The sequence below is a fragment of the Idiotropiscis lumnitzeri genome, chromosome 6 (genome assembly GCF_059441095.1).
Source record: "Idiotropiscis lumnitzeri isolate Australia: NSW breed Sydney's pygmy pipehorse chromosome 6, RoL_Ilum_1.0, whole genome shotgun sequence".
Classification (NCBI taxonomy): domain Eukaryota; kingdom Metazoa; phylum Chordata; class Actinopteri; order Syngnathiformes; family Syngnathidae; genus Idiotropiscis; species Idiotropiscis lumnitzeri.
This window is the reverse complement of record NC_142396.1, coordinates 5,712,603-5,727,435: the sequence shown is the minus strand read 5'-3', so window position 1 is coordinate 5,727,435 and position 14,833 is coordinate 5,712,603. Positions and strand designations below refer to the sequence as shown.

The 14,833-nt window shown below is 43.3% G+C and overlaps 2 protein-coding genes across 3 annotated transcripts; both read left to right on the top strand.

The window, feature by feature from the left end:
• The first annotated feature begins 11 nt into the window (after positions 1–11).
• Positions 12–2,523, top strand: tmem253 (transmembrane protein 253). 2 transcript variants are annotated; one of them, XM_088298420.1, is made up of 7 exons: positions 49–121; positions 231–380; positions 938–1,048; positions 1,120–1,176; positions 1,919–2,029; positions 2,129–2,281; positions 2,349–2,523. In XM_088298420.1, exons 1-7 carry the CDS (start codon positions 77–79, stop codon positions 2,397–2,399), a joined length of 678 nt encoding a protein of 225 aa, XP_088154546.1. In that variant the 5' UTR covers positions 49–76; the 3' UTR covers positions 2,400–2,523. The 2 variants fall into 2 exon arrangements, with proteins under 2 accessions (XP_088154545.1, XP_088154546.1); XM_088298419.1 differs by having other exon boundaries at positions 12–121; positions 2,129–2,523.
• A 4,486-nt stretch (positions 2,524–7,009) lies between these two features.
• Positions 7,010–13,131, top strand: LOC148334798 (uncharacterized). The gene is made up of 6 exons (XM_088298058.1): positions 7,010–8,866; positions 8,947–10,318; positions 10,981–11,219; positions 11,797–12,054; positions 12,169–12,352; positions 12,432–13,131. Exons 1-6 carry the CDS (start codon positions 8,792–8,794, stop codon positions 12,788–12,790), a joined length of 2,487 nt encoding a protein of 828 aa, XP_088154184.1. The 5' UTR covers positions 7,010–8,791; the 3' UTR covers positions 12,791–13,131.
• Positions 13,132–14,833: the final 1,702 nt, after the last annotated feature.

The following is a 14,833-nucleotide window of genomic DNA, read 5'->3' as shown; positions in this document are numbered from 1 at the left end:
AACCTGCTGAAAAGTGAACTTTGAACTTGGATCTGCCTCATCGTCTTGAGTTGAAAGATTTTGCATGTTGTCATGAATGAGCACGGAGGAACCAAGTGACTCCTCACACTCATCGTTGAAGGTATGCATTCACAAACGTTTCAATACTTCAGCTTTTGCCTCTTGGAAGTCATGTTGACGAGGTTAATGGACTGCAGACGTGGCGTTCACGTGTTTGTTGTGCATAACAGATGAGTGAGAACATGTTCCAGGAGGGTCTGTACCAGGTGTACTTCAAAGAGCGCCCACAGACGAGGTCCACCGAGCGGGAGGACGTGCACCACGCTAGAATTCATCGCTGGTTCTCTTCGGTGGTCAACACCAGGCTGCTGGTCAGCGGGGTGAGTCGCTCGTGATTTGTTGTGCAACAGCGGTTTCACGTCAAGCAATATTTTGGTCGGACCGAAATGGAAACAAATGAAAACGAATACATCAGCGTCATCAAGGTATGACCGGTTAGATTAATTTCATAACTATGCTCTTAAGTCAAGACATTCAAATCTCAAGTCATCTTTGAAATAAATGTACATTTTTATTTATGGTTTTCATTGAGGAACGATTCAACGTAAAAAATTAATCACTTTGTGCGTCATGATTTAACGTTACAATTCAATTCATTGTGCTGCTCCTTCTAGTGTACACACCTGGGCCACCAGGAGGAAATAGAATACGGTCAAATAGACAAAAACAAAAAAAATATTTTTTCTTCTCGTAATATTGTGACTCTTTCGTATAGGATAAAGAATATATGCCGGTGAGTATTGTTTTCAAATATCCATCTCTTAAGGCGTTCTAAAACGTTGATGATCAATGCGAATCGTTAGCATTAGCATCATATTAAGCTATGAGCTTGTTTAAAATACATAATGTGTAATTCTCACTGTTATACAAAACTCAGGTGTTGCAGTTCTTGAGCGGTGCGGTTTGCGTGTTGACCGCCGTGTGCCACGCATGCGTCAGCTACAACTGCTCCGTCGCTATGACGACGCCGGTGTGGTCCAGTCTCATTGTGAGTCAGCTTCACATTGTGTCAACTGTGTTGCATAAGTGGATGAATTAGTTTTGTTGCTGTCGTTACAGTTCATGGCTGCTGGATGTGTGGCAGTAGAAGTCCAGAGGAAGGCCAATAAACTCAAGGCAAGTGTCTTTGTTTGCCAGCAGACTACTTCCTGGGTCAAGGAGGATGATGTATGCTGAAAGGACAATACCAGTTTTTATTCCAAGTAGTAGTCGTTCTGATTTAATCATGCTAACTAATTAAGTAATCAAAAAAAAAAAAAGGCACTGCTCCAAAACACCATCGAACTGTCATTGGTGAAGAAAGTCAAATTTAATGAAGCAAACTGCTGGTGTGTGTTTTGCAATCATTCTATACCAGGGTGCTATTTTTCATTCTTCAGTAGTTAATTTTTATTTATTTTTTTTAGCCTTTTGTTTTTTTTATATTTAGTTAATTGGTTAGTTTTCAAAGTGGGCTTATTAATTTTCATCAGTTTTATTTTGTATTAGTTTTAGTATTAGTTTTATTTATTTTTTTTCTTACATGGAGTATTTGTTGAGCGCAAGTTTAAAAAAAAAAGTCGCAATACAAATATATTATGTAATAAAGTGAACTCCAATTCTCAGAAGACAGTTTAATTAACCTTCCTTCTTCTTTATGGCCGAACAGTAATACCCAAAGAAATACATTTAAAGTGCATCGATGTAAATTGACAATATCAAAGCGAGGGACATATTCACTATTTTTAATTTTACTAACATCATTTTTTTTTTAAGTACTTTCGTTTTTATTTCGTTAACAAAAATGTTTTTTTGGGCCATTTTTATCTGCAATTATTTGATTAGCTTTCGTTAACTGCAATCACCTTGGTGTCTACAGATCATCATCCTTATGAGTGTTCACATCCTCAGCCTGCTGATTGGTTTTTCCCTGCTGTTAGTGTACTGCCTCTCATCTAAGCCACGAGTCGCACTTAATACAAGAAAACAGGCAAGTCAGTTTATGTCTAGATACATTTCACTAAAATGTCATCCCAAGCATCCATGCATTTTGCAGAATTAAATGTTAAAAAGTCGCCATACTTCACAGCTCGCCGGCTCGTACGTGGCGAAGGGCAGCGCCATAGCGTTCACTTTGCTGTGTCTGCTACTCTCCCTCTATATCGTCTTATTGTCGTGGAGAGGCCTCCGACGCTACGGGAGTGCGACAGTCCACGTTCGTGGGTACAATCAAGTCACGCAGGTGAGCTGCTTGCTTGCGTCACTTCCAGTCCATGCAAATCATGACTCGCCACTACTGTATGTTACAGGAGCCAGATGATGACGTTGGGCCTTTAATGGAGCACGTGGACTCCGTGTGACTCTATCCATCCATCCATCCGAGTTTTTGTATTTTTCAATAAGGAAACTTGACTGTATAATAATTTTGTGTAATAACTGTGATAAAATGTAATTGAAAGAATTAAACAATTTGTGCATCCTGGATTAATGCATCCATTCAATTCCTTGTGACGCTCCTTCAGGTGTGCCCTATTTGGCCACTGGGCGGCAGTATTATACAGTCATGCAGACAATAAATGATAAAATACATTTCAGGGAACACGAGAAATAAATCACAAATGAGTTGTGTCCATGATTTAATTATGAGGGCTCATTAGAAACATAATATGGCAAGGCGGATTTTTGTACCAGACAGGCCCTGGTTTTTCGTGAGGCCCAACCCCCCAAAAATATTTCTTCAATAGTAATGGAGTGACTCATTTTAGTCCAGAACCTTCATCACCGAGATGGACTAGCAGTGATGAAGGGTGTTGTGCTCTAAGATTTGGTTCCATACGATACTCTGCTTTCTTCTCTCTTCATCGTGAGCCGTCGTCTGATGTGTCGCTTGACGTGAACAATCTCAACATTCAACATTCCAAGACTGTCGACTGAACGTATATAAAGCTGCTCGTCATCTTTCTTAGCATTAAGCATCTCCACCGCTAAGGTAACTTCACACAATTTTCCATGGTGATTGTGAAATTCAATTCCATGTGACTTTTTCAACCTTAACTGGAAATGATGACCTATCCTGGATTGGACTCAATGATCTGGCTACGGTAAACCTTTGACCAGTACAAATGTTGCTAATTGAACCGTGTCACATGCGCTCAGTTAGCGATATCCACACTCGACCTTGTCTTCATCTTAAACGACGAAGATGTCGAGTTAGGATAGGACTTCGTGAGGTGACTTCAACTCAACTTTAAGAATAAACCCACTTTTTTTTTTTTTTTTAACTTTCTAATCTCCTGACCTCGCCCTGTAAACTCCCACTTCAAAATCTAGTTTGATGCCAATCAGCAGTATCACGATATTGCTGTCTGATTCAAATTTATTAAAGCACAATCAAGACAGATTACCAACAAAGAAACGATGCAAATCCAGGTAGGCGTTATCCTTACGCTTGACTCCTTCAAACGTGACTTGTCTTCTAGAGTGATACCTACGTCTGGACGGATGGAACGCTGAATGATTTCGACAATTTTGATGCGGCAGATTCACAGCCCAATAGCAGTGATGGTGACTGCGCAACGCTTGATGAGAGTGGTAAATCAAATCAGAGATCAGTTTGCTTTGAACATAATCCTGCTATGCTGACGCATTGATTTCTTGAAGATGGATTGTGGCAAACTACGAGTTGCTCGGACCCATTACCGTACGTTTGCATCAGAGAAGTGGGACATCGCTACCGTTAATCACTCTTCTTCTCATCCTGTCTTCTGTCACAATGAAGTTCCGTAATCATGATGACTCATTTAGACAATGTCAACCTTTGGTGGTGTCTTTGTATTTTGGGATTTACAATCAATCGCAATCATCCATTATTATTGACAACACATTTTCTCAGTGAGTACCTCTGTGATAAATTAAAGAATATATCTGCATCAAAATATGTGTTTGGATTTTTTTCTTTAAAACATGCTCCATGACTATTTCAAACTTGCTGATATTTGGATTTGAAAATCAGCACAGCTTTTGTGTTGAAGATAAAGAATAGTGGGTGACTCTCAATGATGGATTATGAGGGACAGAAATGCCAACAGGTTGCAAATCGAGCAAGTTAAGGCACCGTACACTTCAACAGAGTATTGATAGGTATGGTATAAACAGTATGCATCACAGTTGGGTATTAGAAAGTGTATGTCACATTTGCAACTCATTTAACTAATCAAACTTTAAATACACGATTTTTGCCCTCAAAAGCCATTGCGCTGATTTGTTTTTGTTGAAGTTAGAAATTTGAGACTTGTTTTAGCGACCGTGTTTTTGCATCCCATCTTGGAACGGTTTCGATTGATTCAATGCACTAAGAATGAAATGACCTGGTGTTGGAGTTGAGTCACTGGATGAATCAGGAAATTTACGGGCATAAACGTGGGCTAGTCACCTAGTCTGATCTGGTGACAGATGCCAGGGAAATTCACCCACACCCAGGGATAGAGTTCCAAAAGTACAAGCTTTATTTAAAAAAAAAAAAAAAAAAGAGTATAAGACCAAATGACGCTGTTTGAATGAACAAAAAAAAATCACTCTTAAAAGCGCTGCACACTTGAAAACAGAGGCAATCAATGCACCGCAAAGTGGAATGATTATGCGTGAGTCAAATGATGAGCATCACAACTCTTGGCCAAACAGGTCAAACCACTCAAAACTCTAAACAGTCTTGGGGGAGAGACATAGGGCCGTCTAAACCCCTGGATCGCCTCAAGGGAAACCTGCTGTGGAACAACAGGTTTAATATTTCAAATACATCACATTCACAAAAGTGGTCTTCCATAAGGGCGAGGAGTGAAATGCGGGAGCGCAATGGTGACAAGAGAGCAGGTAAAGACAGTCGAAAACAGAAAAAGTGTGCTCATGGCTGACAAAGTGACAAACTTGCACATAAGCATTGTGGAAGAAGACAACAGTAATTATTTTTCCCAAACCCTAAATCCTTACCCGAAAGTAACCATAATGCTAACCCTAATCCCTAAACCCAAACCCTAACGCAAACTCAAACCCTCAAACCCTAAACATAACCCTAACACCCTAACGCAAACCCGATTTTGCAGCCGTTAGCTCGGGGCTTCGCGGAATTGTCCAACACAGCGACGCAGCGTTTGCGGATTTTATTCACATCGCGTTTAAAGTCCAGATCGGGCAGTTAAAACGCACGATAACGCACATAACGATCGGCTCTCGTTTGAAACAGAATTAACAAAGGGTTTTGTTTCATTATATTTCCCTTTTTGAACAAAAAACATACTTTTTACAAAATGTCAGCTTTGTAGTTGCTTCTTTTAGCCGCTAGATGGCAGCGCGAGACCACGTAATAATTCATCCAGCAAAACTGCCCAAGCCCGGGGGGAACTTGGTTGGTTTTGCGCTACATGCCTTGCCCCGTTCCTGAAACGGGTTTCGCCGTTTTTCATGTGATTGCATTTCCCCAAACAGCCAGTGTTTTTCTTGCACACTAAATTGGTGTAAAGTTAGGGTTTATTGATGTGCAGTTGGAGGTGTGGCTAAACCCCTTGAGTGCTTCAAAAAGAGATTTCCACCTTGCACTGTCTTTAGCACTCCGCCATCATGAAGGTAAAAGACGGCCGTCTTTTTTAATCACTGTCCTGGATGAACATGTACGTGCACCGTTTCTGACAATACATAAGTGCTTTGGACTCGCGCCGCACAGCCAACTGGTCAAGCGCTTCTCCATTTTTCAGTTATGTCGCGCTGTTGGACGCGGTGCGCGCTCTCAATTGCCGTCTCAAACATGGCGATCGTTTGCAAAATCACGGAAGTGCCGTAATGACGCGCGGGTCGAGACTGTGCTCCGTGGCCGCCGTGTGAGTGGGTTCGGGTCTGTACTTTGCACTTCGGGCGCTGCTATTATTTCGTTGGGTGTAAATCATTGGTTCGATTTTGACTCGGTCGTCGAGTGACGACCTGGTACCGCGAGCTTTATGGGAAATGTAGTTGTCTTATGGCAACTCGCTCATGCGATCGAAAACAAAATGGAACCGAGTGCAGTCTGTATTATTAATATCCCTATTATCATTATTATTGTTATCGTTGTTGTTATTATTATCAGTAGTAGTTGTAGTAGTACTATTAGTAGTAGTAGTAGTATTGTCTCGTCTTTAAAACGGCTGCGCTGACCACAACCTATCACAACTCGTAATGTTGCGTTGCTGTACGCGGTGCGCGCTCTCAATTGCCGTCTCAAACATGGCGATCGTTTGCAAGATCACGGACGTGCTGCCATGACGAGTGGGTCGACACTGTGCTCCGTGGCCGCCGTGTGAGTGGGTTTGGGGCTGTACTTTGCACTTTGGGTGCTGCTATTATTTCGTTGGGTGTACGTAAATCATTGGTTCGATTTTGACTCGGTCGTCGAGTGACTACCTGGTACCGCGAGCATTATGGGAAATGTAGTTGTCTTATGGCAACTCGCTCGTGCAATCGAAAACAAAATGAAACCGAGTGCAGTCTGTATTATGAATATTATTATTATTATTATTATAATTGTTATCATTGTTATTATTATTATTATTATTAGTAGTAGTTGTAGTCGTAGTAGTATTATTGTCTCGTCTTTAAAGGACAAACTTCAGCTCTCCATCAAATTGTCGTCTTTATTCTCGTAAAACGGCTCTGCTGACCGCAGCCGATCACAACTCCGGGCATCTCGCTCCATCATCTCTCTCTTTAGGAGTAGTAGAAGTAGTACTAGTGTCATTATTAGTTCTAGTCCTAGTGTCATTATTATTATTATTAGTAGTAATGTCATTATTATTATCATTAGTGGCAGTAGTGTCATATTATTGTTATTATTATTATTATTAGTAGTAGTAGTAGTAGTAGTGTCATTATTATTATTTATATTATTATTATTATTATTATTATGAGTAGTAGTGTCATTAGTAATAGTATATTATGATGGATGTTAGTTTTGATTTATGGATTTATTTGAGGCTTGCCCATTGCATAAATATTTGCTGGATTTATTTACACTTGGGTGTAAGCATATATAGTTTGAATGGTATTTATTTGATTCTGTGTCTTTTAAAGCTAAAACTGCATTTAACATCGTTTTGGTCATTACTCTTTCCACTAAATCCTCTTGCTCATTCCACCTGCTCATCAGTTACTGCCCAGGACTACACTGTGAGCAATTGTTCATTTAAATTGACAAGAGGAAAATAAATAAAGAGGAAAAGTGGAAGCGTTTTTAACGTAATAATTTCCATAAAACACCGTGGTCAACCACGTCCGTGGGGTAAAATGGAACACTGTCCCACCATTCTTTGTCAATTTCCTGGCTTTACATGTACTGTTCCCAGTGATGGACACAAACCTTTCCAGCAGTCCAATTAGGGTGATTGATGTCTAATTAGGGGCGTGGCTAAGCCATTCACTGCCTTTAAAAGGCGATATTTCACCTGCCCTGTCATTTAGGACTTTGCCAACATGAAGGTAAGACCCTTGTCTTTCGTATCACTATCCTGGATGGACATGTACTGGTCCTGGAAAATATACATATGTGGAGATCAGTGTTGGTATTTACCTGCCTTGTTATTGATGACTTTGTCATCATGAAGGTATCGCTACATTATTTTTAGTCATCATCCTGGCTGTACATGTACTGTTCCCGGTGATGGACACAAACCTTTCCAGCAGTCCAATTAGTTAGGGGTAATTGATGTCCAATTAGGAGTGTGGCTAAACCCATTCACTGCCTTTAAAAAGATTTTCACCTGCTCTGTCATTTAGGACTTCGTCATCATCACTATCCTAGATGTACACATAGTCTTTCCGGATACAGGTACGTACTTTTTCCTGCAGGTGGACACGTGGAAATCAGTCTTGTTTCTGGACATTGCTATACATTTCCTACGTGCGTTGGGCTAAACCCTGAAACATGACTTCATCAAACATGTACACCCGTCTCTTTTGCCCTCAATGGAGCTGCTGTTTTGGGCAATTATCGTATGGCAGGACAATTCCTGAAACTTGTCTTTATTCACCTTTCATTCCTGTCATTTCCCCTCAGACGAGCTACTGTCCAACAGCTGTGTTTGTGGGACTTAAAGTACGGCGGTCCAGTTCCTGGAAAAAATGCCTTTACCTCTGTTCACTTCTGCCCTCATTCGAACTACTGTCTTGTGCATGTTTTTGGGGGACTTGCCGCATGGTGGTCCAATTAATGAAAAATAAACTTATCCTTCGTTCAACCTGTCCTTTGGCCACAGTGGAGCTACTGTCTACCTTACCCACCGTTCACTCTTACCTGTTGGCCACATTTAAACAACTGACTGTCCTGGGCATGTATTTGGGGGACTTACTGCACAGAGGCCAAATTTCTTACCGAACGTGTTTGTGGGACTTAACACATGGGGGTTGGAGTTAACTTATTGATGATATTGACATCATGAAGGTGAGACCTCTGTTCGTTTACATCACAATCCTGGAAGTATACATCCTCGTCCTGGAAATAGACGCATTGTAAAATCAGTGTTTCTCATGAACCTTTCTGGACAGACAGATTTCAAACATGTTTAAAATATCCCTTTACTCACCCTAGAAGCGAACGTGCCCGCAGTGTGGAAACATCTACTCCTCGCTTTCGCGCCATTTGCGAGACATCCATGGCCTTACGGATGCAAAAGTAAGGCGGCTCCTCATCAGCCGACGAAGCCTTCGCTATAGTGGAAGATTGAAGTGCCCCATGACAGACTGCAGCTCGAAGTTAGAATATGTGAGGCTAGATAAGCACCTCATAGCTGCACATGGGAAACACCCGGTAGTACACTCTTTACAGAGCAAGTTTGTGAAAATATAGTCTGCTTTCTTACTTTTAATCATTTAATGCTCATCCTACAGGGAAGTCATCTTTCTAACCTCATGAGCCGGGCCAAGAAACGGGCGATAAAGGAGAGCCTCAAGTCCCTCTCTCAAAGCAATACCCAAATGTCACCACCAGCGCAAGCTCCAGCCCAAGCTCCAGCCCCAGCAGTTCCACGGACCCCACCTCCACCAGCAATGCCATTGTGCCAAACTGCACTTGCAGGAGCACTGCCTCAGACTGGCGCCCTGCCCCCACCACAGGCAGCTATGACAGATGGGTTACAAACACTGAAAGCGGGGCTTAGATTACTCCTGGATGGGGTTGAGATTCTGCTGTCTGTACCTCAAAGTATGCTTGCCAGCTCCACTCCTGCCACCCACTTCAGTGAACCTGCAGCCGATATGATCTGTGCTCCCCCAACACCATCTGCCTCAACAGCCAGCTCTTCACCTGCCTCCCGCCTCAAAGAGTCTGTTGCCAGTCCGCCTTGTGCTTCTCCAACACCGCCTGGCTCAACAGTTCTCCCTACTCAAGCCACCTACCTCAGAGAACCTGAAGCCAGTTCATCCTGTGCTCCTACAACATCATTAGCCTCAAGAGCCAGCTCTTCTCCTGCCTCCCGACTCAGAGAGTCTGCAGCCAGTCCGCCTTGTGCTTCTCCAACACCGTCTGGCTCAAAAGCGCGCCCTACTAGTGCCACCCGCCTGAGAGAACCTGAAGCCAGTTCATCCCGTGCTCCTACAACATCATTAGCCTCAAGAGCCAGCTCTTCTCCTGCCTCCCGACTCAGAGAGTCTGCAGCCAGTCCGCCTTGTGCTTCTCCAACACCGTCTGGCTCAACAGCTCGCCCTACTAGTGCCACCCGCCTGAGAGAACCTGAAGCCAGTTCATCCCGTGCTCCTACAACATCATTTGCCTCAAGAGCCAGATCTTTTCCTGCCTCCCGACTCAGAGAGTCTGCAGCCATTCCGACTTGTGCTCCTCCCACACCGTCTGGCTCAACAGCTCGCCCTACTCGTGCCACTCGCCTCAGAGAACCTGAAGCCAGTTCATCCTGTGCTCCGACAACATCATTTGCCTCAAGAGCCAGATCTTCTCCTGCCTCCCGACTCAGAGCGTCTGCAGCCAGTCCGCCTTGTGCTCCTCCAACACCATCTGACTCAAAAGCTCGCCCTACTCGTGCCACTCGCCTCAGAGAACCTGAAGCCAGTACATCCTGTGCTCCTACAACATCATCAAGAGACAGCTCTTCTCCTGCCTCTAAACTCAGAAAGTCTGCATCCAGTGCCACGACTAGTGCCACCCGCCTCAGAGAACCTGCCGCCAGTACATCATTTGCTGCTGCCGCGTGCACCGCACCCATGGCTCATGAGACCTTGAGAAGTGGGAGCCTTACACCCAACTTGGGTATGTATTACTACTGTTGTTTTAAAGGAGACTATGAACATCCTGTTCCCATGTTAAGACAGTAAGATTAATTTTTGTTTTAGACCACCTATTGGATTCATTTGAGGCACACCTCATAGGGCCCAAACATTCAGCAAAAAAATCACGGAGCATTAAGCAGAGAACAGCTTGCGTAAAAAGGTTCCTCCTCTATATGTTAGGGGAGCCCACTGACATCAATAAGAACCTGCTGTTTTTAAATGACATGGTCAAGCTTAATGGGTAGGTACTGCTGCTTTATTCTCTCCAAATCCATGTCATTGCATTCATTACCATATTTACAGTGCATATTCTTTACTTTTTTTTTTGGGTCATCAGGTTCCTCACTCACCTCAATAGCACTCTGAAGCCCACGACCCAGAAACATGTGATCATACACATAGAGTCTTTTTTGAGATTTGTGAAGCTGTCTAATTTGCCCAAAATTCGAATATCGATCAAAATCATTAAATGCATTTTGTACAAGTTGGCCGGGTGGAAAAAGGGGTTATGGACCTCAATTGTGCTGCAAAGAATGGAATATAAAAGGCAAAAGACAGGTGCGACTCAATGTAAACAGGTTAAAACAATTGCTTCACTAAAACTCTTATGCCACTGAGTAATTTCTCCTTTATTTTTTACAGCTAACCTGGTGAAAGCAGAACAAATGCTGGCCTTCATCACTCGAGCGGAAGAACAAATAGAGGCTGTCCTTGGTAAACTTGCCGGAGACCCTAGAAACACAGCCATGCTGGCCCACAGTGTTGGACTGTTGGTGGGCTTGATGCTTTCGACGTCAGGGCACAGGAAGTGTGTCTTCCTGGGCATGACGACAGATGACGTCTTGAAAGCCGAAGCGTACAAGAACACGTACACAATAAGGGTGAGTGTTATTGGTGATTTTTTTATTTATTTATTTTTTTCCAAGGCGTTCTAATCTTTGAATCTATACTCCCCTTTCCAGGGCTCGTACTTACCTACCATCCATTTTTAACCCATGTTTGAACCACCATCCTTGGGATGTGTTTTGGGGGCATATCGCATGGTGGTCCAAATTCTTAAAAATTGCTTTTCCTACCGTTAACTCCTTCATAAAACTCCCAGTGAAGCAACTGTTCTTAGCATGTCTCTGAGGTACCTACAGCATGGAGGTCCAGTCTATGGAACTTGACCACCATTCACTTACATTTTTTTTCTTTCCACATTTGAGTTACTGTGTCTGTGGTACTTACCAGGAGGTTCAATTCCTGGGTTTTGAATTTACCTACCATTCACTCCTGACCTTTTCCTTCAGTCGAACAACTTTGCAGGGCATGTGTTGGTCATACTTAGCGCACGGAGGTGTTATATTTTGGAACATGAACTAAACATCCACATGTTTCCCATTACCTAAGCAACTCTGTTACAAATGTTATCAAGATTCTCAGCATAAACATTTCTTCTACTTTGTACTTTTCAAGGTGGCTGATCACAAGACCGCCAAAACGTACGGTCCTGCAGTAGTGGCAATCAGCAACAAAGTTATGGGATACCTCAACTCTTTCTTGAAAATAAGGCCAAGACTACCCGGCTTCAAAAAACGTCCGACAACATTTTTTTTTAACGGATCTGGAAAGGAAATGTTGAAAATGGGGTTCTATTTCACAAAAGCTTGGAAGGGGTTTGGACTGCCAGGGGCCCCAACGCTTTGCGATATCCGGACGGCAATATCAACTTGGGTGAGTTATGTTTAGCAATGGTTCCATTTCCATACCATGAATAAATCTCTCTCTCTCTCACCCACCAGATGTGCCTTTTGCCATGACTGAAAATGATCACCTTCTCTCCTACAGACTGATCGCATTCTCTCGACTGAAAGAAAACATATAATCAATAAAAGTATGTGCCATGACCCAACGACGGCAAATGAGTTTTATGTAATTCATCCAGAGACGACACCAGCTCAGGCACGTACAATAAGACGGGATATCTTGATGTCCTTGTTAGACTCTGCCCACCTGTCCACGAGTGGACAAGGTAAGTGTATTAGTAGTTGTTTATCCATTACATGTTCTTGCTGGCTAGATATCTCAACAATTGCTTTCAAAATCATCAGAGGTCAAGGGTCACAAGAGTGACTCTGACGTGGAGACGGAGGAAGAGGACAAGAAGAGCAACAGTAACTCTGAGGAGGAAGACAGCAACAGCAGTGACTCTGAGACGGAGGATGAGAGCAAAAACGGTGACTCTGAGGGGGAGACGGCTGTTGAGGAGAGCAGCAATAGTTGCACTGAGGGTGAGATGGAGGACGAGAAGTCCCAAAACCATAACTATGTAGAGGAAGAAGAGTTCGAGGCGAAGCCCCAACAATACGACTCATGGGAAGAGAGCCAAAGTGAGGATGAAATGCAGCACCATGAGAACGAGACTCCTGTTGAGGGCCAAGAGGAGGTTGGGGTTGAGGACATGGCTTAGTCCATCCGCATAGCCTGCAACTGTTATACTTGTTAAATTAATAACTGTTTATTATAGTTACGCTCATTTTATAGCCTGCAACTGTGAACTTTTATACTTAATAACTGATGTTTATTATATTTAAGCAGATTTTTTTTTAGCCTGCGACTGTTAACTATTATGCTTGTTAAATTAATAACAGATGTTTGTTATATTTAAGCACATTTTTTTTTAGCTTGCAACTGTTAACTATTATGCTTGTTAAATTAATAACAGATGTTTGTTATATTTAAGCACATTTGTTTTAGCTTGCAACTGTTATACTTGTTAAATTAATAACTGTTTCTTATATTTAAGGATATTTTTACATAAAAAGACTACTGTTTAATTGTTTTTACGGTCGAAATCATGTTTGATGTTGAATGTGCAAATGTTTATAATAAAAGATTTGTGGTTACAACATGACCCATTTATTGCTGAATTTCCGCAAAAACAAAATCCACTACCAGAACGTAAACTCAATTTGTTGATACGTATAATGTTTACGGCATGTGTCCAAAAAATAGGAGTCCAAATCCATAAAAATGACTTACCCATCTTTCACTCCGGACGTTGCCCAGAGTCGAGCGACTGTTCCCGGCTTGTCTCATGGAAGACTACCGCTTGTGGACCCAAATCCGAAAAAATTACTTCCCCACCTTTCACTCCGCACTTTGCCCGGAGTCGAGCTACTGTTCCAGGCTCGTCTTGTGGAATACTCCCGCTTGTGGATCCAAATCCGAAAAAATAATTAACCCACCTTTCACTGCTGGCTTTGCCCATAGTCAGGCTACTGTTGCCGGCTCGTCTTGTGGAATACTCCTGCTTGTGGATCCAAATCCGAAAAAATGACTCACCCACCTTTCACTGCTGGCTTTGCCAGTAGTCAGGCTACTGTTCCCCGCTAATCTCAAGGAAGACTGCCGCTTGTGGACCCAAATCCGAAAAAATTACTTCCCCACCTAGCACCCCAGACTTTACCCGGAGTCGAGCTACTGTTCCCAGCTCGTCTCATGGAACACTACCGCTTGTGGACCCAAATCCAAAAAAATTACTTACCCACCTTTCACTCCTGACGTTGCCCAGAGTCAGGCGACTGTTCCCGGCTCGTCTTCTGGAAGACTACCGCTTGTGGACCCAAATCCGAAAAAAGTACTTCCCCACCTTTCACTCCGGACTTTGCCCGGAGTCGAGCTACTGTTCCAGGCTCGTCTTGTGGAATACTCCCGCTTGTGGATCCAAATCCGAAAAAATAACAAACCCACCTTTCACTGCTGGCTTTGCCCATAGTCAGGCTACTGTTCCCGGCTCGTCTCATGGAAGACTGCCGCTTGTGGACCCAAATCCGAAAAAAATACTTACCCACCTTTCACTCCTGACGTTGCCCAGAGTCGAGCTACTGTTCCCGGCTCGTCTCATGGAAGACTACTGCTTTTGGACCCAAATCCGAAAAAATTACTTCCCCACTTTTCACTCCGGACTTTGCCCGGAGTCGAGCTACTGTTCCCGGCTCGTCTCATGGAAGACTGCCGCTTGAGGACCCAACTCCCAAAAAAATACTTCCCCACCTTTCACTCCGGACTTTGCCCGGAGTCATGCTACTGTTCCCGGCTCGTCTTGTGGAAGACTGCCGCTTGTGGACCCAAATCCGAAAAAAATACTTACCCACCTTTCACTCCTGACGTTGCCCAGAGTCGAGCTACTGTTCCCGGCTCGTCTCATGGAAGATTGCCGCTTTTGGACCCAAATCCGAAAAAATTACTTCCCCACCTTTCACTCCAGCCTTTGCCCGGAGTCAGGCAACAGTTCCCGGCTCGTCTTGTGGAAGACTGCCGCTTGTGGACCCAAATCCGAATAAAGTACTTCCACCCCTTTTACTCCGGACTTTGTCCGGAGTCAGGATATTGTTCTAGGCATGTGTGGTGAAACACTACTGCTTGTGGACCATAATCTAAAAAAATTACTTAGTCACCCACCTTGCACTCCGGACTTTGCCCAGAGTCAGGCTACTGTTCCCGGCTCGTC

What these genes read in the sequence shown, in the direction of transcription:
- tmem253 (XM_088298419.1), top strand. Translation starts at nt 77, where the DNA reads ATGAGCACGGAGGAACCAAGTGACTCCTCACACTCATCGTTGAAG. An exon ending in GGAAGGCCAATAAACTCAAG is followed by an intron (nt 1,177 to 1,918) that starts GCAAGTGTCTTT and finishes TGGTGTCTACAG; the next exon opens with ATCATCATCCTTATGAGTGT. An exon ending in CACTTAATACAAGAAAACAG is followed by an intron (nt 2,030 to 2,128) that starts GCAAGTCAGTTT and finishes CATACTTCACAG; the next exon opens with CTCGCCGGCTCGTACGTGGC.
- LOC148334798 (XM_088298058.1), top strand. Translation starts at nt 8,792, where the DNA reads ATGACAGACTGCAGCTCGAAGTTAGAATATGTGAGGCTAGATAAGCAC. An exon ending in AGAACACGTACACAATAAGG is followed by an intron (nt 11,220 to 11,796) that starts GTGAGTGTTATT and finishes GTACTTTTCAAG; the next exon opens with GTGGCTGATCACAAGACCGC. An exon ending in GGACGGCAATATCAACTTGG is followed by an intron (nt 12,055 to 12,168) that starts GTGAGTTATGTT and finishes TCTCTCCTACAG; the next exon opens with ACTGATCGCATTCTCTCGAC.